Here is a 27,939-nt window from a genome sequence, read left to right on the forward strand (position 1 = left end):
CCGCCTCCCTGCCTCCTGAGCTAAGGGTGGGTTTTATATTTTTTAATGGTTGAGGAAAAAAAAAAAAACAAAAGATTTCATGTCCTGAGAAAACTACATGAAATTTAAATTTTGGTGTCCATAAACCAAGTTTCATGGGAACACAACCCTCTTTACTTTCTTGCTATATTGTCTGTGGCTGCTCTTGTAGAATTGAGGAGCTGCAACAGACATTATATGACCCACAAAGCCAAAAATACACACTGTCTGGCCTTGATAGAAAAAGTTTGCCAATCCCTGCTTTATAGTTTGCTAGGTGCTTTGTCCTTTACAAAGAACTTTGTGGTTTATGTCGTACTTTACAGTATACAAAGCTCCTTGCCCTTTACAAAGGACTGTTGCATATATGGTGTGTTTAGGCTTTAGAAAGTACTTTGCAAAGGGCACCACTGTTTACAAGATGCTTACCATTTATAAAGCGCTACCATTTATCGTGCATGCTGAATTTTCAAGGTATTTTACAGTTTACGAATTGCTTTACTGTTTACTGGGGACACTGCTGCTTACAAAGAGCTTTAGAATTTTGAAAGCACTTTGCTTCAAGAATGAGGACTTCCAGTTTACAGAGCTCCTTTTTTATTTTCAGAGCTCCTTTAAAACTAATTTTATAAAGCACTTTGCTATTCATGAAGCAGTACCTTCTTAAGGTACTTTACAGTTTACAGAATGCTTTAGTATCAGCCACCACTCTCTGTGAAGTTCTTTGTAGCTTACAAAGTTCTTTGCTGTCAGCCAAGTACAAGTTCACAGAATACTTTAAAGATTACTAAGTTCTTGGTCATTCACCATGGTGTCTCAGTTCACAGAGAACATTATAATTGAACAAGTGTTTTGCTATTCACTAAAGATGTCCAAGTTTCACAGAGCAGTTTAGAATTTACTAAGAATTTTGCCACTTGCCAGGGAAATCCCAGTTCGCAAGGCACTTTACAGTTTTACATATTGCCATTCATTCAGGGCTTTCTGGACCCTGGCATGTTTCACAGAGTGTTGCTGCCTGCACCTGCTAGTGTGTCTGTGCCATCACCAAATTCTGGGGTGCTCCCACCTCAATGATGTGATCTCGTCCATCCTTGCCATGCAGCGCTTCCACTGCACAAATGTCCAGTCCCCCAAAAATCTCTGAGCACGTGTCCACCCACAGCTTGTACCTGCCAAAATGCAAGGCAAGGAAGTCTGTCAGTACCTGGTATGGGCAGCCACGCTTCCACTCTTCCCCCCATCAGCCCCCACCAAGGTCAGGCCACCCACCTGTCAGACATAGCAATCTGCTCAAGCATCGCAGAGCCAGTGTTGGTCTTCCAGTTTCCTGACACTGATGTCCTCCTGGAGAACAAAAGGAGACAGGAGAGAGGCTCAGGGGGCCTGGGCTGCACAAGGCAGGGCAGGGGGACCCCTCCCCAGGCCTTGGTCTTTCCACTCACATATAGGCCTTGTAGTTCTGCCCAATCTTCTGGATGCGTACATCGTATTTAGCATCAATGAAGGGCTCAGTGGTGGCATATGTCTTGGTCAGTGCCACGACACTCGCGATGTCCTGGAAGTCATGCTGGTTGTCCACCTTGACCTGTGGGAGTGGGGTGGGAGTCAGGGCCCAGTTAGGATGGGGCGGTAGTGGGCAGTGGGGGTGCCTTGGGGCAAATGACACAGGTGAGATGAGTGCACAGAAATCAGTGGACACCCCCAAGGCACTCAAGCATGTATTAATTCTGGGCCTCCTGGTTTTTACATGTGCATGTAGATACCTCATGGGGTGTGAGTACATACAACCCGAGTTTTAGACTCGTTTACTCTAAATGGGTCAGTTTATAGTATGTGCATTATATCTCAATAAAGCTGTGAGAAAATTGTGTGTATATACAGTATATGCATATGGGCACCCAGACACAAAATCCATTGTATATACAATATATAAACAGAGAAGCATGGACACAAACATAGAGAAGCGTGGACACAAACATTGCAAATTACAAGTCTGCTTTCTATGGACACACAGACAAAATCAGATGGGTGGACAGCACACAGGACCCCGAGACCCTTGAATATAAGAGATGACATAGTATGTGTTCAACAAAGAGGCCTGCCTACATACAAACACAGTGCTGGAAACACTAACAAATAACAGGACACACAAAACTGGCTGAGTGCAGGATAGAAAATTGGGCCAACAAATGTAAGCATATGTGGAAAAATACAAATAGATAAAAGGACACACATACAGAATTATTTTATTCACTGAATACACAATATACTTCTACAGGCATACCTTCTTGGAGATACTGTGGATTTAGTTTTAGACCACCGCGATAAAGCGAAGGTCACAATAAAGCAAGTCACAAATTTTTTTGGTTTCCCAGTGCATATAAAAGTTGTCTTTAGACTGTATTCTGTTAAGTGCAATACATATCTAAAAAAACAATGTACATACCTTAACTTTAAAATACTTTATTGCTAAAAGATGCTAGCCATCATCTGACAATGCAGGGTTGCCAGGAATCTTCAATTTGTAAAAAAAAAAAAAAAAAAAGAAGAAAAAAGGTATCTGTGAAGTGCAATAAAGGGAAGTGCAATAGAACGAGGTATGCCTGTACTTACACCTGCACAGTGCCAGGAACATGCATCATTTACAAGCACACAGGTCCAAACCCCACCTGGGGACTTACCTTGCCCATCCCAGAGTGTGCGTGCCCCATCTTCACAACCACAGGGTATGTTGTGCTGCTCAGCTGGTAGGGTGGAAAGGCAGAGTGTGGTCAGTGGTCAGGGCAGGAGGGCTGACAGCTTGGGGCAGGGGTGAGGGGAGCCCATCCAGTGGGAGCCACACTGAGAGCCATTTTCCCACAAGAGGTGGGTCAGAGATAGCCAGCTAGCAGCTGGGGGTCACACAGCACTTGGGAGCTCAGAATCCAACCCAGAGCCCTGCCTGCCTGTCCCTCCCTCCACCACCCCCGTCCCAGACTTCCCGCCTCTGCTTTCCCGGGCAGAGGCATGGGTAAGGGGTGGGGGACTTTTCCGGAAAAGGGAAAGTTTATTTTTACAGTGAATGGATGGATGATAGAGAAGTGAGTGTGTGCATGTGTGTGTGTAGGGGTGTGGTGGTGAGCATGTAGCAACTGGACCCCTCAGCTAGGCCTTGTGTGTGCATCTCCTCCACACACATATACAACTCAGAGACACACAAAGCCTCAGATCTACACTGCCACACCCAGAGGTTCCCACACATGCTGAGACCGAAGCAATGGAAAGACCCACCGCCAACACAAGCTCCTGAACACGCCTTGTTCTCTGGCCACACAGCCAGCCAGCCAGCCAGCCCAGCAGTATACACTCAACACTTGTAGACATGCAGTCCATACTTTTGGGCACAGACATACACCCAGCCCTCCTCTCACCCAAAGCCATGTAACAGAGGGACACACAACACGAAGATTACCTGTGCAACACTGAGACACAACCCTCAGAGGCACACGCAAGTGTGACAGGCACATACAACAGAACTGGGTACATATTCAACACTCACATACACATGCAATATTCCTAGGCATATGCACACCAAACAGAAAGACCCACTCTACATCCAGAGGTGCACACACTTCTGGGTATTCACAGAAGCACTGAGACCCACAACACAGAGACACACCACCCTCCTGGACACATATAAAGTGTATCTAGGGACACACACATACAAAACATGCCTTGCCATATATGCAAACAGGCATGTACACAACCAGGGACACCCACAACCTCTTAAGTACATGAACAACACTCTGGGGTGTGTATGTGCACACACACACACACACATTCAGGTGTGGGGATACCTCAAGTTTCCCCCAACCCTGGGCAGGGTAGAGGGAACTGAGTTGGCTGACCCCAGCCTCACCACACATGGATGCACGCGCAGGGTTGTGCCCTCCCTCTGCCTTGTCGAAGGGCCACAGGGTAGAGAGCAGCATTCCCGGAGGGGCTGCTGGGGTGGTGGCGGTTCTCAGTTCCCGACACAGGCACAGGAAGCCCGCAAGGTCAGGATGACCGATTGACCTTCAGGCCTCACCCTCCCTCCACCACCCCCCACCTTCCTCATTTCCCAAATGAGTGGTGTTACGATGGGGTGCTGAGAAGCACCAAGTCGTTACCTTGTTGCCAGGATGCTTTAGATAGCGTTCCAGGCAAACCAGGCAGAAATGGCAGGTGATGTAACACAGGCGCACACCCAGCTTACAGAGGTGACAGCACACCCTTAATTCCATGCGCAACCCAGACCTGCCTTACAGAGGCAGATACAAATCCAGGAGTAGTAGGCTATCCAAAACATTCAGGTACACACCGCACACACACCACACACATACTACACACCACACAGAGGAGCACACACCACCTAAAGCCACACACATAACCCTCAGAGGCAGAGACACAACAGGATGCTGTGTGTAAGCGCACATGCACACTCTTCCCTGCAGTCTTTAGGCCCCTTTTATAAGCCACCTTTTGTTTTCTCTGAACCTGAGCCTGAACACAACACTGTGTGTATATGTGTGTGTGCCCACACATGCTGTGCCTGTAAGGATCTCTGAACACTGGGATCCCCGAGCCAGCCCTAGGTTTGAATCTTGGCCTCTCCTCTTCCTAAGGCCATGTTTAAGCCCAAGCAGGTCACTTAACCCCCTCCAGGCCTCAGTTTCCTGATCTGTACATAGGGCACAATCAGGCCCAAGCACTCGGTGTGTGGGAGGACTATCAGGTGTCTGCACACCCAACTGAACCCCACACCCCCCACACCCACCTCACCAGGTGGCCACACCAGCTGGACTACCCCTCCAGGAAACCCCACCAGTTTCGAGATCTGTACAACAACCCGCATCCACACAACCCCTCATGTGTAGACAGTGGGCAAAACTCTGTGCTGACTCAGGTTTCAGACTCACAGAGCTGGCGTCAGAAGCAGGGTCAGCAAGGGGCTGCAGCAGGACTTTCCCTGCCCTCACTTCTCCCTTTGCCCCACCACCGACTTACTCAGCCCCCCTCTCATTCACTCTCACTCCCCACTTTCACAATCAGCTTCTCCAAATTCCTGGTTTATGTCTCTTCCCCCTTATCTAGTACCCCCCCCCAACCACCACCCCCGCCCCAACCCAGAGAGTCATTTCTTCACTCTCATTCCTGGGCAGATCACTCGACCCCTTTGTCTGTTTCCTCATCAGGATAATGAGAACATGAACAGTCTCTAACTCACAGATTTTGTGAGGAATGCAACAACTATTTCAGACAAAACATTTAGCACTGGCATGCTAAAGCCTGTGCTGGCTTTAGTATCTGGCACACAGGAAACCTCCATCCTCAAAAAGTGTCGAGCACTATTATTATTATTGGTTTTAACATCCCTAGGTTAGTCAATATTAATTGACAAGGAGGTAATCAGGATTGATGACAGAGTAGTTACAAAGATTTTCAGAGCAGTGTTTGATGTGTAGTAATAGTAAGAACTCCGTAGTGCTGGCAGTAGTTTCTGTTGTGGTGGTATTGGTGATGGTGATGGTTGTGCTAACCTTGCTGAGTTAATCAAGCTTAATTAGCAAGGAGGTAACAGAGATCTGATGACAGAATTACACGAAGGCTTCAGGGCACAGTATATAGTAAGTGCTCCGGAAGAGGCTGCTATCATCACTACCATTATCATCATTATTATTGGCCTGTCCTCCCTGAACTAACCAAGGATGTTAATTGGCCCTCAGAGCCCTTTCCCAGGACCCCAGGGAAGATCCAGGCAGCATGTGGAAGCCGGTGGACAGATTGTCTCACCCCACCCCCCACCAGGGGCATGGGAAGGTTGGTGAGGAAGGGGGAGGGCAGGATGGGAGGGGATTTGTTTTCTACTGACTCACTGGCCTCTTTCGCCACCTTTCAGCTCCCCCCACCCCAATGCTCATTCATTCACTGGCAGCTTCCCTGCTTGCCAGAACTGTGCCCAGCCTAGGTTAAGATCCTGGCACCAGTTAGCCTAGGTTCAAATCCCAGCCATGCCCTGTGGTCCTGGGAAAGTTCTTCAGTTCCTCTGTGCCTCCTCTGGGAAATAGGAATAACATCAATAACCATCTCAGAGGCTTACCATGAGCTTGAAGTGGTTGTGTTAGTTGCTCAGTTGTGTCTGATTCTTTGTGGCCCCATGGACTGTAGCCTGCCAGGCTCCTCTGTCCATGGGATTCTCCAGGCAAGAATATTGGAGTGGGTTGCCATTTCCTTCTCCATGAAGTGAGCTGGTGCTATATAAATGCTGATTGTTTGCCTGTTTTTGTTTTTGTTTTTTTTCTGAGAGGGGTGAAGACCCAGGCTTTGGCTCTACGACCTGAGTTCAAATCCCATTTCTGCCACTTATTAACTGTGAGCTTGAATAAATCATTTAACTGCTCTGTGCCTCAGTTTCCCCACTGTATCCTTCCTCCATTCACCCGCCCTATCTCCCTCCACTGTTTCTACTTGTTTGCTCTCTGCCTCCTCCCACGGTAGGTGCACACCAAAGTGTTTATTGAAGGAAGGAACCATTTGGGCTTCACCCATGAGGGGTTGGGGGAGATGTGGGTGATCAGTTAGAGACTTTAGGGAATTGCATTGGGCGGAATCCTGCCTGTAACCCTCCGCTGAGACCGCCTGGAGGGATGGTGCCTGACGTGGAGACGGGGGAGGGGGGTGGTCAGGGCGAGGCTCTGGGGGAGGGAGAGGAGAAGGATGCATCGCCTTTTCGGCAGCCCAGGGACCGCCCCTTGGCCTCCGCGGATGGTGGGCGGATGAGTAATGCATCCAGGAAGCCTGGAGGCCTGTGGTTTCCTACCGCTGCTGCTACCCCGCCCTCGCGTGGATATTTATCCTCCGCGGCTCCGGCCCTGCCGCCATCGCCGCGGACCCAGCGCCCAGAGAGGCTACACCAGAGGTAGGCAGGGGCTTGGGCGGCCCGCGGGGCCTGGAACTGGGCTGGAGCTTTCCTGCCTGATACTCGGCTGCTCAGCCCGGCCTGCTGGTACCAGGACCCTGGGCTGGAGCAGGGGAAAAGGGTGGGGGCGGGGGAGGGGGGCTGGAATCGCTTTTTCAATCCCAACACTCCCAACTCCTTTGAACCCCTGACATCCATCCCCAGCTCCCCGAAGCCATGAGCCCCTAAAGCCACAGCTGCCTCCCAAGCTGCCAACTCCCCTAAATTCCCTCTTTGTCCCCCAGCAACCCTAACCCCGAAGCTCCCTCAGCCCCCACAATCCCCAGCCTCCCAAATTCCCAACTCCCTAAACTCAGAGCTTTCTCTGCACCCTAATTCCTCAGGCACCCCACCCCCTTAAGCCCTCAAACTCTGTCAACTCCTTAAATCCCCAGGCTCCTCCAAATTCCTCAACTTCTTTCAACTGCCCCACCTCCTCTACCACTCAATATGCACAACCCCCAAACTCCCAACCTCCCCGCAAACTCCTCCAGCTCCCCAACCCCAAATTCTTCAACCCCAACTCTTCAACCTTCTCACCACTTTAACACCCTGAAATTCTCCAACTCCCCCAGCCCCCTAAACACTGCAGCCCCATAACTCGCCCACTTACCTAGTGCTCAAAGTTTAAATTGCTCAAACTCCATGACTCCTAAACTCTCCTCACTCCCTATCCCCCTAAACTCTCCAGGGTTCTCAAATCCCCAAGCCCCTTAAAAATTCCGTGTGTGTGTGTGTGTGTGTGTGTTTGTGTGTGTAGGGGTGTGGTGTAGAGTGGAGTGGGAAGTGTGTGTGTGTGTGTGTAGGGGTGTGGTGTAGAGTGGAGTGGGAAGCCTTCCCAGGTACGTGGATCAGCTGGGCTGGGGGCCCTCTGAACCCTCCTCCCCACCCCCTACAGAACGCACCATGGCCCCCTTTGCACCCATGGCCTCTGGCATCCTGTTGCTGCTGTGGCTCACGGCCCCCAGCCGAGCCTGTACCTGCGTCCCACCCCACCCACAGACGGCCTTCTGCAACTCCGAAGTCGGTGAGTGTGCCTACCTCGCCCACACACTCCTGGCTTTGGTTTCCCTCTCAGTCCAGTGGGGTGCACGAGGGTGCCTACCTCTAGAACAATTCCACTCAGCACACTGACTCTGCTTTAGCTGCTCTGCATCCTCACACTTTCTTGATTACTCAAGGCCCAGACCAACCTCAGAGCCCTGGTACTGGCTGCTGCTTCTGCCTGGTATACCCATCCCCCCAGGTATCCACATAAGTGGCTGCCTTAAATGTCACCTTTTCAGGATGACCTTCCCTGACCACCCTATTCAAAACTTGAACCCCTGATCCCCCTCACCCAGCTCTGAAGTTCCCTATCATACTTACTACCTTCTAACTTCCCATATACTTATTTCGCGTGTGTTTAGTTGCTCTTCTCCTAGCTAGACTGTGAGCTCCACAAAGGGAGAGATTACTGTGTTTTGTTCCCTGCTGTGTCCCTGACACCCAGAACAGTGCCTGGCACTGAGCAGATGCTCTAAAATATTTGTTGTGTGAACGAACAGGATGAATATAGGAAAAAAGCTTGAAGCAGTGCTTGGCCAAGAATAGGCATTCAACATACAGATGAAACAATTAACAAATGTATAAATCTCTAGGGTGCTGTCTGGCATCCAGCAATCCCTATTTAAGTATGTGCTTTGCTAGTATTATTGTGATTATTTGTATTGACCCCTTGCAGTCCCTTTGACTTGTTTTTATTTCCCCTCTTCTTTTGCAGTCATCAGGGCCAAGTTCGTGGGGACAGCAGAAGTCAACGAGACTGCCTTATACCAGCGTTATGAGATCAAGATGACTAAGGTAACCCTTCAGTTCTTGCCCCAGCAGTTCCTAACATCTTCGTCCTCATCAGAATAAAAGCCTCTGGCCACCGGTTTGGCGGGAAAGTTAGCTGTGATCTCAGGATGCTATCTGACTTCAGGGAAGAATGTGGAGTGGGAGGACTGTGTCAGTAAAAGACTCTTCCCCTCATCCACTGACAGATGTTCAAAGGGTTCAGTGCCTTGAGGGATGCCCCTGACATCCGGTTCATCTACACCCCCGCCATGGAGAGCGTCTGTGGATACTTCCACAGGTCCCAGAACCGCAGTGAGGAGTTTCTCATAGCTGGTAAGGTCCCACCCTATCGCCCTGTGCCACGCCAACCCTCCGCTGCTGCCTGGCAACTGTGCAAGTGCAAGGGAAGGGAGGCTCTAAAAGAATGGTCCCCGTTGAAATGAGGAATGCCCCAAATTTCAGCCTATCAGAAGGCTGGGGCTTTGCCCAGCGGGTGTTGGTAGTCCTGGGACACCAATCTGGTGCCACTCTGTCCCTGGCTCAGCCAATCAGAAGCTGCCTGTTGACCACCCCTCCCCCCCACCCCACCCCGGCCACAGGACAATTGTCAAATGGGCACCTGCACATCACCGCCTGCAGTTTTGTGGCTCCCTGGAACAGTATGAGTTCTGCTCAGCGCCGGGGATTCACCAAGACCTATGCTGCTGGTTGTGAGGAATGCACAGTGAGTGCCTGGAGCCTGCCCCACCTCCTGGAGAGCAGGCCTTTGGCTTGTCCCCAAACCATGGCTTGTTTCTTGCTCCCTCTAGCTATTCCTTGTCCCCATGGCTGCTCCCCAAACCCTAGGGATATTCCTGATCTCTCTTGCTGTTCTCTCAAATCTGAGACTGTTCCTCCAGGCATTCTGCTTGTTCCTTTACCTTGTGTCTGATACCTGGGGATTCACAGTTCCCTAGACTATCTGCCTGCTTTCTGTCCCTGTCACTCCCCCTGTGACTGCTCTGCCACTCTGAGGGTTCCAGGATTGCTCCCTGATGGCCCTGGAAGTCCTCTGACCCCAGTAACTGTTTCTGAGCCCCATGTCTCTTTCTTAGGCTTAAGTTGCCTGCCTGCCAGTTGTTCCCTGCTACTGCCAGCTATTCCCCGTCCAATGGGACGGGTACCCCCCAGGTGACCTGCCTGACTGCTCCCCCACCACCATTCCAGGAAACTGATCCTTCACATGGATTGCTGTCATCTCACCAAGCCCAATGACTGTTCCCCACAATGGGAGGGACTGTTTTTGAGTCTGTACCCATGTGGGGTGACACCAGGTCTCCCTAGCAGCTCTATGTTAACAGCTGAGGAGTGGAAAGTTCTCTGGAGGGGCAGTAGGGGCAGGAGGAGAAGCCCTCAGAGCTGTTCCTCCCTCCCCTCCTCCAGGTGTTTCCCTGCTCATCCATCCCCTGCAAACTGCTGAGCGACACTCATTGCTTGTGGACGGACCAGTTGCTCACAGGCTCTGACAAGGGCTTCCAGAGCCGCCACCTGGCCTGCCTGCCCCGGGAGCCAGGGATGTGCACCTGGCAGTCCTTGCGGCCCCGGATGGCCTGAATCCTGCCCCCAGCAGAAGCTGAAGCCTGCACAGTGTTCACCCCTGTTTCCATTCCCACCTTTCTTTCTTTAAGAGGATGAAATAAAGAACTACCACCCAGCAGGCAGTCTCCTTGTGTAGTGTCTGGGAGCAAACCCATGTCACTTGATGACCTGGTGGGGGTACCCTGGGACCAATGCTGAGGGAGTGAGGGGTGTCCAGTGCTTTTTATATTTATATACAGTTTGAGGTATTGGTATTATTGGTATTGGTATTATTCTCTACATTGGCATTAGCACTGCTGTCATGTAACCTGCTTTACCAACCATGACTTACTGGATCATCTCTCTATCAGACTAATTTGTAGTTCCTACTGCATTGAGCTTTCTAGTTCAGAAATTATCCTACTGCTGCCACATGGCGGGGGCTTCCCAGGTGGTGCTAGTGGTAGAGAACCTGCCTGCTAATGCAGGAGATGTAAGAGACGCAGGTTCCATCCCTGGGTCGGGAAGATCCCCTGGAAGAGGAAATGGCAACCCACTCCAGTATTCTTGCTGGAGAATCCCATGGACAGAGGAGCCTGGCGGGCTACAGTCCATAGGGTCATGGAGTTGGGCATGACTGAAGTGACTTGGCACGCATGCATGCATACCAAATGGTGACCTCACTGGCAAATTCCCCTATTCACAAATCCCTCCAGTGGACCAGCTCATTGACAAATGCCCTGTCAATCATTTGTAAACAGCTCTCCTAGTTTCAGGCGCTGTCCTGATGTCATCCAGAGAGGACGTTTTACCCCATCCAAACCTGTGGGTGTCACTGTTGCAACCTTAGGTTTTGTACTGTGAGTCTGACTTGAGTGAACAGGGAGACTTCCAGTAGGCCCAGAGGTCTCCCCCATCAACATAGCCCAGCCAGGGACTCTGGAAGAAAGGGCATCCCTGGCCCCCCACCCACGGCCTATGGGAGATTCCTTGGAAGTGTTCATTTGGGGACAAGGAGGGAAGGGGAGAATGTGTGATCTGAAAAACCCCAAGTTCTGCCCTTCTGCCCTCCCCTTTACTTCTGCTCCCCTCACTCTTTTGATCAACTGAAGCAGTGAAGTGCAGCTAGGGTTCAAAATCAGGACCAACCAGGTGCATCAGCCCACCTCCACCTCCACCTTCCCCTACACAGCTGTCCATTCACCAAAACTTAGGCCTCTAGACTCAAGCCTCACCTTTCTGGTTCATCTTCCTCCCAAAAACCTGAGTGAGAGACCTTCCAAACACTCCCTTCCTCATGACTTCTTGCTCACACAGCTCGACCCAGGCCCTTCTGGGCCCTTCCCAGTCCCTAGAACTTGCCCCTTATACTCCAAAGATCCAACTGAAGTGAGGCCCCTGGGAACTGGGCTTTCAGACTAGCGCAGACATTCAGTAGAACACTCAAATGTTCTGTTGACTGGAATCTGCTTTACATAGAACTTTGTTGAAGGAAGGGCTTCCCAGGTGGCTCAGTGGTAAAGAATCTGCCTGCAATGCAGGAGACCCAGGTTCAATCCCTGAGTCGTGAAGATCCCCTGGAGGAGGAAATGGCAATCCACTCCAGTATTCTTGCCTGTAGAATCCCATGGACAGAGGACCCTGACAGGCTGTATAGTCCATGGGGTTGCAAAGTTGGACACAACTAAGTGACTAACACTTTTACTTTGTCGAAGGAAAAGACTTCCAAATTCCCTCCTATCAGACTACCTACTGGTGCTACCAGTAAGAACCCAGGTCTCCTTCAGGACATTCTGGGTCATCAAGTATGGCCCCCTTGGTCCATGTATGGACCCCTTGGTCCAAGTATGGATCCTTTTGGTCCATGTCCTTTTGTACTCCTGGAAGGTTCTGCCAGGGCTCAAGGTATGTCCCAGGGATGGGTGGATTTTGAGCACCCAATGGGTACCTGTGCAGATATGTCCAGCAACAATCTGTGTCTTAATATTTACATGTTGGTTATGCCCTGGGAGGATTGAACCCTGTCCACCAAAAGGGGCAAATGGCAGCCTCTGCTGATGGGTACAAAGAAAGGACCTGGGCTCTGGTGGCTTTTCTCTATTGACTCAGCTGCCTGCAAGAGTCTGGCAGCTTCTGACAGTTCATCAAACCCTAGTACCAGCTCCCTGCACTCTTACACTGTTTCCTGACCCCAGGACCTGTTCTCTGCATGTGTGCATGTGTTTTCAGTCGTGTCCAACTCTTCGCAACCCCATGGACTACCGCCTGCCAGGCTCCTCTGTCCATAGGATTATCCAGGCAAGAATACTGCAGTGGGTAGCCATGTCCTTCTCCCAGGATCTTCCCGACCCAGGGATCAAACCCACATCTCCTGCATTGGCAGGCAGATTCTTTACCGAGACACACCTGGGAAGTGTCTTGAGCTCTCTATTATTTTACCCCTGGGAGGAAGGTGAAATAGAAAGTGGCAGTAGAAGGATGGAGCCTATTGTGGAAATGGTTCTCCTGCCAACCTGCCCACCTACAGGTAGTGCCCTGGATCAGGACTCAGTACTTCATGGGATAACCACCAGACCCTACTGAAGCCCTTTTCACAGAGGCTTAGCATACAAGATCACCTTCCCCAGACCCCAGCAGGAGCTCCAGGCAAGATACGTGTAGTCCTGGGGTCATTACACATTCCATCACTCTTCTAGAAAATCAACTAAAGGACTTCTCTGGTGGTCCAGTGGTTAAGACTCCACATTCCCCATGCAGGGGCCCACAGGTTCAATCTCTGGTTGGGGAACTAAGAACCCACATGCTGCACTGCAGCCAAAAAAGAAAATCCACTAAAGTGAGTAAACTGAGTTGCCCTTCACCCCTAGCATTCCACATGTCTGTGTGTGAATCTCTGATTGGAAGAGACTCTGATGGCTGAGAAGAAGCAAGTGGGGGGTGGCAGTCCTGTGAGGTGTGCAGCATGGGGTCCAGCACCATGGGTAGCCTGGGGGCTGGCCCTTCTCACCCAAGCCTCAGTTGTTGTTGTTCAATCGCCCAGTTGTGTCCAACTCTTTGCAACCCCATGGACTGCAGCATCTGTTCCTCACCATCTCCGGAAGTTTGCCCAAGTTCATGTCCATTGCATTGGTGATATCATCCAACCATCTCATCCTCTGATGCCCTCTTCTCCTTCTGCCCTCAACCTTTCCCAGCATCTCCCTGAAAGATGGGCCTTGCAGTCCCTACCCAGAATCCTTCTGAAGTCTGTGCTAGCATTGGAGGATGATTAATGGGTGCATTCACATTCACCCACTGGGTATTTTGGGGGTGTCAAAACACATGAAACTCTTAATAACAATGACTTCCTGTATAATGTTACAGTAATTTAAATTTCTAGACCGGTAGTGTAGTGTAGTGATTAAGAACCTAAACACTCAAGCCAGGTCATTTGCATTCAAATCCTGCCGTTCCATGTACTAGCTCTGTTACCTTGGTGAAATTACATTACCTCTTTATACCTCAGTTTCCACCTCTGTAAGATTGGTATAAAATGAATGCCTAACTCATAGGCATGTAACTTTACGTGTAAAGTGCCTGGAACCGTGCTAGGTACATAGCACTTGTAAGTATTAATTAGGAGTAGTATGATAAATGCAATTTAACATTTAATAGTGATCATCTGTATCACTAATGATTATTTACAATATTGAAAATCATGTTTAATGTCGGGAATGATAATGTACAATATTAGAAATAATGTATAATATCAGTAGTAATAATTGAATGCACCCTAGAAATCTTAGTTTAACTCATCATCCTGATAACCTTCTCCAGAGATGTAACAAATATTTAATATGCTCATGTGTTATTTTTTCTTATTATATGAGACTTTTACACTGCTTCCCAGTGTGCAAATCACCCCACTTAAAAATACTGACATTTTCAAAGACTTCTGAGGACAAGTCCTCCCCTCAGTGATAACGTTCCCCACTATAAAGTCCTCACTGTGGACAAATCATCACATTTATAAATCTCTAAACAGGTGACAAATCTCTAAGCCCTTGGCATATCTTTCCTTTGAAATGTTCCCTCTCTTCACTGCACAAATTCCCTTTTCCACAAATATCCCAGTAACAAATACCTCTGTTGAGCTACCTTCTTTATTCATAAACATCTGATTGACTTATCTCCATTGATGACCTCCCACTGACAAATCTCCCCATTCACAAATACCCAGGAGCAATCTATCATCAACTGATGGACTCTAGTAACAAATATCTCTCTTGATGATTACCCAATCCGTTGGCATATATCCTATGACCACTCAGTTGACACATCTCTCTATTCATGAATACCTTTCTATGACATAATTCTCATTCACAACCTCTATCAACAAATCTTCCCAAGAGTACATTCTATTGGCATATCTCCCCATTCAGGCATGCCTATCAAAATGCTCTCATTGTCAAATCTTACCATTCAGAACCATTCAGAAATACCCACCATTGATATCTACCTCATTGCTAAACTCTTTCCATTCATAAAACCTCATCCATCCATATAGCCCCTACTGATTGGCCACCCTTCCCCACTGACACATTTCCCCATCCTTAGATATCTCTAGTTGGAAAATCTCCCTGCTGGAACAGCTCTCAATATATTACCCTATATGTTGAAACATCTCTCCATACTCCCAATGACAGATGAAGAGGTAGAACAATTCTTCCTTTTCATCAATACTGACTGACACTTAAGTCTCATTGTCTAGCCTGGGACACCTCCTATGCCAGTAGTGATGAAATCTGAGGACCAACCCCAGTTATACCATAGAGCACCCACCAAAGGAAATGATTAGGGCACACATTCTCTCTGGATGTAGAGGTGAAGGTGGAGCTTGAAAAAAGAGCTTAGCTGAAAGTCTGCATAAGAAGTTGTTAGAACCCCAGACACTCCCCAAATACCAGTCCCCACTGCAATAAAAGGCTGAGGATATGAGCTCTTAAAAAAGCAAAATAGAGAGTTCATGTGGGCAGGAACACCCAGGCTGCACCTCTTTGTCGTTAACTATTTATCCACCACTGAGCCTGGGCCTCCTGCTGAACCTTTGTGAAGAGTTACAGCTCTGATGGGTGGAGGTGGGGCCACTGGTACCAGAGGGCAAGTCTCAGTGTCCTTTCCCTCCATCACATCACGAGGGCCTCCTCTGACTCCAGGCCCCTGGAAAGCAGTAGTATTAATTAAATGTTCCCTGAATCCTCTCCTGATTGAGAGTGAGCTGGGCCAGGAAAAGCTCATGCTTCAACTCCGCTCACCCTCACTGTGTCTCCAGGTCCCTGCCATGAGTCCCAGCTTCCTTCTGGTCCCCCCTTTGTTCCTGGCTCTGTCCCTGACCAGCCTCAGGCTGGCCCTCAGGTGCTACCAACCACACCCCCACACTATTTATTGTAACTCAGATGTGGGTAAGTCTGGGCAGACCTCAGGAAGGCCTCTAATGCAGGGACTCACAGTGAGGTTCCAGAAGAGTGGATAAAGCCCTGTGAGGTGGTTGAACCTAAACGGCAGTTGCTCTGCAAACTTTTTTTTTTCCCCCAAGAGTCTTGGGACAGGGAAAATCTTTAATGTTTGAAACCCAAGGGATCCCTTGACACATTTCTCCCACCGTTAATCCCTGTGGCTTAATTCCTGGGTCTTCTTACTGAGACCATGAAGCATTATGAGTTCAAAACATCAAGGTACCCTGCCCACCTCCTTCCCCATATCCATCTCCTCACCAAAATACAAGCCCCTGACCTTGCTCTGGCTGAGGGAATAGGGTGGCTCTTTGAGGCCCCAAAACTAGGGATGTGATACTAAGACCCAGCCCCTCAGCCATTAAATATTCTTCAATCCCAGGGTCCCTCTCCCCTTTCCCCTCCTCACAGACAATCAATGTTCTAAAAAACCCAGAATCAACGTTTCTGGTCATGAAAGTACTCAAATATAAAGAGCAATGTGGTTATATCTATCTATCTACACACCACAGCGGTGGTGACATCCCTGGGGAGAAGTTTTCTTCTAGGAATTCCTTATCTCAGGCCAGCCTGCATGTCCCTACCCTGCATGGATACCTCATCTTCAGGCCTCTCTCTGTCCCAGCCCTAGAACAAAGTGTCCCCTCCCTGGAGCATTTTCCACCAAGTACTCCTAATCCCAGCATGTTTTGCTCCTGATTTCAGCCATCCACAGCAAATTCTGTCCCCAACCCATAGTGTTCTGGATCTTTGGGACTGAGCACTTGGGGATCACAATCTGTCCCAGCCAAGGGACATCTGGTCACACTTTACTGACCATCGGGAATAGCATTCACCCCCTTTAGGCTCTTTGATGGATGAGAATGTGCACTGACTTGTGTAGTCTTGAAAGGGGCTCAGGGAGGAGTATATATCAGGGAGGGGTCCTGATTATCTACAGGTATGCCTGCAGGAATTCCAGCAGAGCTATTTAAAATTCTAAAAGGTTATGCTATTAAAGTGCTGCACTCAATATGTCAGCAAATTTGGAAAACTCAGCAGTGGCCACAGGACTGGAAAAGGTCAATCCTCATCCAAATTCCCAAGAAGGGCAGTACTAAAGAATGTTTAAACCACCGGACAATTGTACTCATCTCCATGCTAGTAAGGTTATGCTCAAAATCCTTCAAGCTAGGCTTCAGCATTATGTGAACTGAAAACTTCCAGATGCTTAAGCTGGGTTTAGGAAAGGCAGAGTAACCAGAGATCAAATTGCCAACATTCGGTGGATCACAGAGAAAGCAAGGGGATTCCAGAAAAAACATCTACCTCTGTTTCATTGACTACGCTAAAGCCTTTGGCTGTGTGGATCATAACAATCTGTGGAAAACTCTTAAAGAGATGGGAATACCAGACCATCTTACCTGTCTCCTGAGAAACCTGTATGCAGGTCAAGAAGCAACAGTTAAGAACCTCGTATGGAATAACTGATTGGTGCAGGATTGGGAAAGGGGTACAATAAGACTGTTTATTGTCACCCTGTTTATTTAACTCATATGCAGAGTACATCATTAGAAGTGTTGAGTTGGATGAGTTACAAGCTAGAATCAAGATTCTGGGACAAAAAAAAAGATTCTGCGACAAATATCAACAACCTCAGATATGCAGATGATACCACTCTAATGGCAGAAAGCGAAGAGGGACTAAAGAACCTCTTGACGAGGGTGAAGGAGGAGAGTGAAAAAGCCAGCTTAAAACTCAATATTAAAAAAACTAAGATCATGGCATTGGGTCCCATCACTTCATGGCAAATAGAAGGGGAAAAGGTGGAAGCAGTGACAGATTTCCTCTTCTTGGGCTCTAAAATCACCGTGGATGGTGACTGCAGTCATGAAATTAGAAGATTGCTTCTTGGCAGGAAAGTCATGACAAACTTAGACAATATGTTAAAAAGCAAAGACATTACTTTGCCGACAAAGGTATGTATAGTCAAGGCTATGGTTTTTCCAGTAGTCATGTACAGATGTGAGAGCACTGTACATAAAGAAGGCAGAGCATAAAATAATTGATACTTTTGAACTGTGGTGCTGGAGAAGACTCTTGAGAGTCCCTGGGACAACAAGGACATCAAACCAGTCAATCTTAAAGGAAATTAACCCTGAATATTCATTGGAAGGACTGATACTGAAGATGAAGCTCCAATACTTTGGCCACCTGATGGGAAGAGCTAACTCATTAGAAAAGACTGATGCTGAGAAAGATTGAAGGCAGAAGGAGAAGAGGGTGATAGAGGATGAGATGGTTGGATGGCATCACCAATTAAGTGGACATGAACTTGGGCAAACTCTGGGAAACAGTGAGGGGCAGGGAAGCCTGGGGTGCTGCAGTCCATGAGGTCACAGAGAGTCAGACATGACTTGGCGACTGAGCCACAAAATGCCTGCAGACACAGATCCAGCTCTTCCCTGTTCTTTCTGTTCCTTGCTCTTGTTTGCTGGTCCCTTCTTCCTCTCCTGATCCCCTGCTCCTTCTCCATGTTCTATCCTTTTTTTCACTCCTCCACCTTCTCCTCACTCTCTTCCTTCCTTCCTGATCCACACTCCTCCTTGTTTCACTGCTGTTTGCTATTTCCTTTCAGAGGTCCCTGGCTTCCGGGCCCATCCTTCATCCTTGTGGCCATTCTCTTCCAAAAGCAGAAGCTATGTAGAGAAGCACATGGAGCAGTGTTCTGCCCAGTCACCCCCAGGTGCCTCCCTGCCACCCCTGCAAAGGCACATACCTGAGTATCAGCTTTGCACAATCCCTGTGGAGGAACCCTGAGTGCAAGAATATGAAGGCATAAACTTTGCTGTCTTCCTTGGTGACCTGATATCTGCTATTGAATCTTCATGTACAATAGCCTCTGGCCTTGGACCCAGACTTCTACTCAGCCACCGTGGGCTGGGGATGCTTCACCTTCTTCAACATCATAAACCAATCTAAGCCCTTCAACCTCCCATCACCACCTCCTCAAGCCTCCAAAAGACTCCCAGCTTCTAACTGTGCTGGGGATCTACCTGGTTCACGTTCTGTTTCTTGATCTGGATGCAGAAGAGAGGACTATGTTCACTGTGTGAAAATTCAGTGAAAATTCACTTATGATATGTTCCCTTTTCTGAACTTGTTACACTTCAATGAAATTGGCCCCTCAAAAGAAAACCCCGTAAACTACAAGGATATACTGTGCAGCACAGAGAATATAGCCATATTTTATTATTACTATAAATGGAATATAATCAAGAAAAATTGTGAATCACTATGCTGTACACCTATAACTAATACAATACTGTAAATAACTTATACTTCAATTTAAAAAAAAGTTAAAAGAAAGGGAATAAATGAAGTGCCCCACCCTCTTAATATATCTTCCATGCTTTTTCCTTCAATTGCTCCCTCACTCCTGCACTCTCTCTTTCACACAATCCCAAAGTCACTTACCCTGTTGATTCTCACCCTCTCTTTCCTTATAGCACAGGGACCATGAATCCTGGGCCCAGAGAAGGGACTGGATCCAGAGAGGCCTTGGGGTTGGTCTATGCCTGTCACATCATGAACCCTCTACAAACATTTGCTGAGCCATAAATCACCTGGAGTGCAGGTAGCAAGGCAAGAGAAGTCCCTATTCCCATAGCAACCCACCCTCTAGGTCTACATAACCAAGTCGATGCAAGTAGATCACCAGGCTAGGGAAGTTGGGGTGAAGTGAAGTCAAACTGTACCCCACACTTGACTGGCAAATATTTAGACGCACTGAGCTGAGCATACTAGAGGATTCCTGGTGGTCTGCCAACTGGATAGGAGTAGATAGGGTAGTGGGGCCAGAGTCCTGATGTGTCTGCCATCTCAGCTTCCAAGTATGGGGTTGGGCAAGGCTGCTCCCACAAATCCAGGGCTACCTTTTACCCCTCCATGTTGTACAGTGTTGGTGAGGACAAAAGAGGAAATAGGGGAGGCAAGCTGGCTGGCAAAAAGTCTAATGCTTCTGCCATCACCTGCCACCATTACCCACCATTAACTGTCTTCCTCTGAAGGCCCGTTCTTTCTGTCCCTGACAAAAATAGCCTTTGAATAGCTACAAAACAGCCCGGAGGTACTATCAGGAATTAATGAGAAAATATAGCTATTAAGATAGCACTGAATTGGAACAGGTATAAAGAAAGTGACCAGTGGACTAGAACAGAGTCCTGAACTTGCCCATACATACATAGGAATTTAGGATATGATGGAGGTGGCATACCAGATCAGTGGGGAAAAAAGGGTTATCTATAAAGGAAAAGATGAAACTGGGTCCCTACCTATCTCATACTGTATTTGAAAATAAATTTTAAAGAACACATGTAATAAATATGTTTGGAAGACTGCTAGGATTGCTATATTGAGAACAGCATTATGTAAGTGAATGGATGCAACAGCCATTCTGTAATGCACGTAGAGAAGTGTTAAAGAAATGTAATAAAGATGTTTGTAAGAATGCTAAAAAGAGAAAGGAAATCAGTTTAAGATGGATGAAGAATTTAAATGTCAAAAACAAAGCTTGCTACTTGTATCATCTACTAAATCTCCATTGTACATGGGTCTAAATCTGGACTTTGAATTTTTCTTCCTTTAGTCTGTTAGTCTGTCTATCCATGTGTGTCATATTTTTAAATTAGAAAAGCTTCATAAAATGTTTGCTTGCAAAAGCATTAAACTCCTTGTAGACTGGAAAGGCTAGTCCTCCCTCAAACCTCTTTTTCAGGATTTTCCTGGTTATTCTTGCATGTTTGCTTTTTCATATGAACTTTACAATCAACTTATCCAGCTCCAGATAACGGCTTATTAGGTTATCTGGGGAGATCATATTATATTTATAATTTAAAAATAGAAACCTAAGAAGGGAAACTGATATCTTTATGATCTTAATTTATCCTATCCACAAATAAGGAATGCCTTCCCTCCCATTTGTGTAAGTCTACCTTTGAGTCTTTCAGGAGTGTTTTAAATTTTTCCTCATATGAGTTTGCACATCTCTTGTTAAACTTATTCTGAAGCATTTTATCTTTTTTGTTGTTACCTTAAATGGGGTTTTCTCTTCTGTCTGGTTAGTTGTATATATGGAAACTACTGATTTATGTATGCTGATTTTATATTCTGCTGTTACTATTATTGTTTGAATTTGTTATTGAATCTCTGGGGAATTTCTAGGTATACTATCATGCAATCTATAAATAGAGATATTTTTACATCCCCTTTACCCATTTTTACATCTGTAATTGTTTTCCTAGTCTAATTGCATTGGTCTAATACCTCTAAATGCAAAAAGGCAAAATGGTTGTCTGAGGAGGCCTTACAAATAGCTGAGAAAAGAAGAGAAGCTAAAGGCAAAGGAGAAAAGGAAAGATATACCCATCTGAATGGAGAGTTCCAAAGAATAGGAAGGAGAGATAAGAAAGCCTTCCTAAGTGATCAATGCAAAGAAATAGAGGAAAAGAATAGAATGGGAAAGATGAGAGATCTCTTAAAGAAAATTAGAGATACCAAGGGAACATTTCCTGGGAAGATGGGCACAATAAAGGACTGAAATGGTATGGACCTAACTGAAGCAGAAGATATTAAGAAGAGGTGGCAAGAATACACAGAAAAACTATACAAAAAAGATCTTCATGACCCAGATAACCATGATGGTGTGATCACTCACCTAGAGCCAGACATCCTGGAAAGTGAAGTCAAGCGGGCCATAGAAAGCATTACTACAAACAAAGCTAGGGGAGGTGATGGGATTCCAACTGACCTATTTCAAATCCTTAAAGATGATGCTGTTAAAGTGCTGCACTCAATATGCCAGCAAATTTGGAAAACTCAGCAGTGGCCACAGGACTGGAAAAGGTCAGTTTTCATTCCAATCCCAAAGAATGTTCAAACTACTGCACAATGGTACTAATTTCACACGCTAGCAAAGCAATGCTCAAAATTCTCCAAGCTAGGCTTCAACAGTATGTAAGCCAAGAAATTCCAGATGTTCAAGCTGGATTTAGGAAAGGCAGAAGAACCAGAGATCAAATTGCCAACATCTGTTGGATCACAGAAAAAGCAAGAGTTCCAGAGAAACATCTACTTCTGCTTCATTGACTACACTAAAGCCTTTGACTGTGTGGATCACAACAAACTGTGGAAAATTCTTAAAGTGATGGGGATATCAGACCACCTTACCTGCCTCCTGAGAAACCTCTATGCAAGACAAGAAGCAACAGTTAGAACCAGACATGGAACAATGGATTGGTTCCAAATTGGGAAAAGAGTATGTCAAAGCTGTATATTGTCACCCTGCTTATTTAACTTATATGCAGAGTACATCATGCGAAATGCCAGGCTGGATGAAACACAAGCTGGAGTCAAGATTGCCAGGGGAAATATCAATAATCTCAGATATGCAGATGACACCACCTTTATGGCAGAAAGCGAAGAGGAACTAAAGAGCCTCTTGATGAAGGTGAAAGAGGAGAGTGAAAAAGCTGGATTAAAACTCAATATTCAGAAAACAAAGATCATGGCATCTGGTCCCATCACTTCATGGCAAATAGATAGGGAAATAATGGAAACAGTGACAGACTTTATTTTCTTGAGCTCCAAAATCACTGCAGATGGTGACTGTAGCCATGAAATTAAAAGACGCTTGCTCCTTGGAAGAATAGCTATGACCAACCTAGACAGCATATTAAAAAGCAGAGCCATTAGTTTACTGACAAAGGTCCATATAGTCAAAGCAATGGTTTTTCCAGTAGTCATGTATGGATGTGAGAGTTGAACCATAAAGAAGGCTGAGTGCCAAAGAATTGATGCTTTCGAACTGTGGTGCTGGAGAAGACTCTTGAGAGTCCCTTGGACTACAAAGAGATCAAACCAGTCAATTCTAATGGATATCAATCCTGAATATTCATTGGAAGGACTGATGCTGAAGCTGGAGCTCCAATACTTTGGCTACTTGATGCGAAGAGCCCACTCATTAGTAAAGACCCTGATGCTGGGAAAGATTGAAGGCAGGAGGAGATGGGGACGACAGAGGATGAGATGGTTGGATGGTATCATTGACTCCATGGATATGAATTTCAGCAAGTTCCAGGAGATGGTGAAGGACAGGGAAGCCTGGCATTCTGGAGTCCAGTCCATGAGGTCGCAAAGAGTTGGACATGACTGAGTGACTGAACAACAATACCTCTAAACACAGTATTGAAAAGGAGTGGAAAGAGTGGGCACCTTGCTTTGTTCCTCACCTTAATGGAAATGCTTTCAATGTTGTCCTATTAAGTTGACAGTAACTTTTGGATTGAGGTATACAAATTTGATCATGTTAAGAAGGCATGAGGTGATTTCTATTTTTGAATGATTCTATCAGAATGGGTGCTAAACTCTGTTAAAGGCTTCAAAAATACCTATGGAAGTGATCATATAACTTTCTCCTCAGATCAATTAATACATTGCATTATATTGGGTTGGCCAAAAAGTTCATTCTGGGTTTTCCGTAAGATGGTACAGAAAAACCCAAATGATCTTTTTGGCCAGCCCAGTGTATTATCTATAACAAACCATTCTTTCATTCCAAGGGGGGAACTTACTACACAGTTATATTATATTATTTTCTTAATATAGTTTTGGATTTGTTTTCTAATATTTTCTTTAGGATTTTTGCATTGATATTCATGACTGAAAATTGCCTGTGCATTTCTTTTTTCTGTTGTCAAAGTTATAACTGCTTTAGAAAAGTAATGTGGAAATTTCTCTTCATTTTATGTTCTTTGGAATAATTTATGTGGCATTGGGATTAACTGGTCTCTAACAGTTTGGTAGAATTCCCCTTTGAAATCACTTGGGCCTGATGCTTTTTTAGGAGGTAGTTTCTTAGTAACTTTCTTCATTACTTCTATGGAAATTGGTGTGTTAAGCTCAAACGGGGTAAATTTCGTTAAACTGTGTTCCCCTAGAAAATTATCCATTTCCTGTAGGTTTAAATTTTTATCTGGGAATGCCTTTTTATATTTTGACTTTTGGAATCATGCTAACATATTACATTTAAATACATAAAATTAAGTCAGTATAGATAGTAAAAAACCCAAAATTTAATATAAAGGGAAACAAACTATATTTGAAATAAAATGAGTAACACAACTGTTTTGAATGACAAAATGAACTAAACCATGTAGCATTTGAATATAGTACTTTGTATATTCTCATCTAAAGACATAAAAAGGGCAAACAAATCTCAAGTTATACCTTACTGTGGTTGTTTTTCACAGTGGTAAGGATGTTGAAATTCTAAAAATATTTTCTGTGTATTGTAGGATTGAGCAAATGAGTAAATATGTTGATGATGTTGGAAGCTAGGGCTCTCAATGTTAGAGAGGAGAAATATAAATATGGAATGGGGAAAGGCTAGAAGGAACCTTATATTGTGTTGGATTAGAATTTAAAGTATCAGTGGAATTCCCTGGTGGTACAGTGGTTAGGACTTGGCACTTTCACTGTTGGGGGTCTGAGCTCGGTCTCTGGTTGGGGAACTAAGATCCCACAAGCTGTGTGGCATGGCAAAAAAAAGTATCAGTATGAGCACACTACATATGATTTTATACATGTGCATATATAAAATTTCATATGTATATATGTCATAAACCACTCTAATAATCTTGCCAGGAAAATCCCATGGACAGAGGAACCTGGTAGACTACAGTCCATGGGGTCACAAAGAGTTGGACACAATTGAGCAGCTAAACAGCAACAAAAATATATTTCCTAGCTCTGCACAATGAGACAATCTAGAAGCAAGGATGTTCCAGTAGCAACGATCTAGCTCCCAGATCCTGACTTTGAAATACCATTATCCTAGGGCAGGGAAAGAACAAGATATACCTGGAGGAGAAGTCAGCAGAAGTGCCAGAGTAAATGCCTATAAATGTCTTCTCTGTAAAAGCAATGAGAATACTGGCAAAAGTGGTCACAATGAACTTTGTCAGAACTCTGAAAATTGAGCATAGGTTTACAATAATTCAAGAAGTATTTATTCAAGAAAAAGGCTGAATCTCACTAAGAACAGTTAAGTTTTGTGACATTTGAACTTTTTCTGTTCTTATTCTCTTCTTTCCACCTCCCCAACAGATTTGAAAATCAACAGCCTTGCAATTCTGATGAAAACTAGCAGGCTAGCAGCCAATGGAAGAAGCAGAACAGGGTTGGAGTCCTCCAAAGCCCCATTCCCAAAGAACTACCTTTATTTGACCTGTCTGGGACTTCCCTAGAAAACTTCACACACAAGACTTGTCTATTTCACCTGATGTGAGGAGTTTTTTGGAGGGATGCTTTTCAAAAATAATCAGCAGCAATTATTTAACATAGCAGCTGCTTGAGGCAACAATTGCAGTTAAGACAAACAACAAGCTGACCAAAAGACTTAACAGAAAAATCTGAGGAATAAGACATCCATAGGAGTCTTTGAAAAGTTCTGACATATTCCTAGGAATCTAAAAAGCCATAAATATGTATAAGGCTGTGTGCATGAATAGGATCTCTGGCTGACCCTGAGGCTCTGCAGAGGCAGGAAGTGAAGGCTAAGCAAAGTTGTAAAAACGTGAAGAAATGAGCACCTGTAACAGTATGAATGCATACTGTCATGTCTTTTTTTTTGTTTCTGACACTTTCCCCCACCTATCTGATTTAAAACACAACTGCATCAAGCAATAATTCATAAGTCTATATTCATGGGCATATGATGTGTAAAGATGTAATTTGTATGACAACAATAGCACAACAATAGCACAAGAGTGAGTGAATAAAGCTATAAAGAGGCAAATTTTTTTTAATACTATTGAAATTAAACTGGCTTTAATTAAAATGAGAGTGGTATAAATTAAAATGTTAATTGTAATCCCCAGGGAAACTACAAAGAAAATATTTTTTAAAAAATATGGAAAAGAAATATCAAGAGAATTATAATGGCACACTGGAAAATATCTATTTAACACGAAGGTATGCATTAACAGAGAAATACAGGAACAAAAAAAGGCACAAGAAATATAGAAAACAAATAGCAAAATTATAAACATAAATTTTACCTTATTGGTAATTACATTAAATGTAAATTAATTAAACACTCCAATTAAAGGGCAGAGATAGGCAAAACAGATGAAAAACATGACCCAATATATGCTATCTACAGGAGATACACTTTAGAAACAAGTTGAACTACACTTTCAAATAAGTTGAAAGTAAATGAGTGGAAAAAGATTTACCATACAAACAGTAACCAAAAGAGGACTGGCATGGCTATACTAACATCAGATAAAATAGACTTTAGAACAAAAATTGTTACTAGAGATTAAAAAGGACATTTTATATTGATAAAAGAGTCAATCTATCAAGATTTAACAATTATAAACATATATGCATCTAACAACAGAGTCATATTGAAACAAAAAACCAGACAGAACTGAAAGGGAGAAATGGACAATTCAGCAATAATTGCTGGAGATTTTAATACCTCACATTAAATAATGCGTAAAACAACTAGACAGAGGATAAACAAGGAAAGAGAAGACCAGAACAGCATTATAAACCAACCAGACCTAACAGACGTCTATAGAACACTCCATCCTACAACAGTGGCATACATATTCTTCTCAAGTGTACATAGAACATTCTCTAAGACAAGCTATATGTTAAGCCACAAAACAAATTTCAATAATGTAAAAGGACTGAACCATACAAAATATGTTCTCTGACTACAACTGAATGAAATTAGAAACAAATAACAGAAAGAAATTTGGGAAATTCATAAATATGTGGAAAGTAAGCAACATACTCTCAAAAAAACAATGGGTCAAAGAAGTCATCATGAAAATTAGAAGATACTTTGAGATGAAAGAAAATGAAGACAACGCACAAAAATTGCTTATAGGGAAATTCATAGTTGTAAACTTCTATTTTTAAAAAGAAGAAAAAAAATAAAAAGAAGAAAAATATCAAATCAATAGCCAATAATCTTCCTAAGAAATTAGACAAAAACAAAAACAAACACCAGAGCAAGCAGAAGAAGAGAAGAAATAAAGATTAGGGTGGAAATAAATGAAGTTGAAAATAGAAGAAAAAAATAGAGAAAATTGGTGAAACCAAAATTGATTCTCTGAAAAGATCAACAAAATAGACAAACCTTTAGACTAAGATTTTAAAAAAGAGAAAACTAGCTACTAAAATTAGGAATGAAAGAGACATAATTACTAACCTTACGGAAATAAAAAGGATTATAAGTGAATACTATGAACAATTCTATGCTAATAAACTAGAAAACCTAGCTGAAATAGACAAATTCCTAGAAAGACACAAACTTCCGATACTAACTCAAGAAGAAATGAAAAATCTGAATAGACCTACAATAAATGAAGAGATTGAATTAGAAAATGAAAAAAAAAACCTTCTTCACTGGTGAAGTATACCAAAAATTTAAAATAAAATTAGTACCAATCTTTCATTAACTCTTCCTAAAAATAGAAGATGAGGGAACACTGTCTATTTCATTGTATGAGGTTATTATAAGCCTAATACCAAAACCAGACAAAGACATCGTAAGAAAACTACAGATCAAAAAAAAAAAAAAAAAAAACTACAGATCAATGGCCCTTATGATTACTGACAGCATCATTTTCAACAAAATACTAACAAACTGAATCCCACAGCATATAAAAAGGATTATATGCCAGATCAAGTGGGATCTGATCCAGGAATGCAAGTGTGGCTTAATTCAGATAAAAATGAATTAATGTAATACACCATATTCATAGAATAAAGGCCAGGAGCCATATCATATCAATAAACACAGAAAAAACATTTGACAGAGTTCGACATCCTTCCATGATAAAAACACTTCATATTCAGAAGGGACAACAAACAAGTGTTCATCAACACTTAGGTAGCAGTTAGTATATATGCCAAATGCACTGTTCTAACCACTTTATGTTTGTTAAATAATTTAATTCTCACATTAATTCTATGAGGCAGAAACTATTATTACCCACATTTTACAGATGGGAAGAC

At 44.6% G+C, this 27,939-nt stretch overlaps 2 protein-coding genes across 3 annotated transcripts in view; one reads left to right on the forward strand and one right to left on the reverse strand.

Annotated features, from left to right (window-relative positions):
* SYN1 (synapsin I) overlaps window positions 1–27,939 on the reverse strand; it is a 51,903-nt gene that overhangs the window by 3,605 nt on the left and 20,359 nt on the right. For both annotated transcript variants that reach the window (XM_043895638.1, XM_043895637.1), the window contains exons 6-9: window positions 2,703–2,765; window positions 1,464–1,606; window positions 1,291–1,365; window positions 1,088–1,190 (exon numbers count right to left, since the gene is read on the reverse strand). In XM_043895638.1, coding sequence (XP_043751573.1) covers window positions 1,088–1,190; window positions 1,291–1,365; window positions 1,464–1,606; window positions 2,703–2,765 — 384 coding nt within the window. The remainder of the gene's footprint in view (window positions 1–1,087; window positions 1,191–1,290; window positions 1,366–1,463; window positions 1,607–2,702; window positions 2,766–27,939) is intronic.
* On the forward strand, window positions 6,757–10,514 carry TIMP1 (TIMP metallopeptidase inhibitor 1). The gene is made up of 6 exons (XM_043895641.1): window positions 6,757–6,961; window positions 7,899–8,027; window positions 8,763–8,842; window positions 9,025–9,151; window positions 9,418–9,542; window positions 10,241–10,514. Exons 1-6 carry the CDS (start codon window positions 6,826–6,828, stop codon window positions 10,409–10,411), a joined length of 768 nt encoding a protein of 255 aa, XP_043751576.1. The 5' UTR covers window positions 6,757–6,825; the 3' UTR covers window positions 10,412–10,514.

Source organism: Cervus elaphus, chromosome X (assembly GCF_910594005.1).
Source record: "Cervus elaphus chromosome X, mCerEla1.1, whole genome shotgun sequence".
In the NCBI taxonomy this organism is placed as follows: domain Eukaryota; kingdom Metazoa; phylum Chordata; class Mammalia; order Artiodactyla; family Cervidae; genus Cervus; species Cervus elaphus.

What these genes read in the sequence shown, in the direction of transcription:
- TIMP1 (XM_043895641.1), top strand. Translation starts at nt 6,826, where the DNA reads ATGCATCCAGGAAGCCTGGAGGCCTGTGGTTTCCTACCGCTGCTGCTA. An exon ending in CTTCTGCAACTCCGAAGTCG is followed by an intron (nt 8,028 to 8,762) that starts GTGAGTGTGCCT and finishes CTTCTTTTGCAG; the next exon opens with TCATCAGGGCCAAGTTCGTG. An exon ending in TGAGGAGTTTCTCATAGCTG is followed by an intron (nt 9,152 to 9,417) that starts GTAAGGTCCCAC and finishes CCCCGGCCACAG; the next exon opens with GACAATTGTCAAATGGGCAC.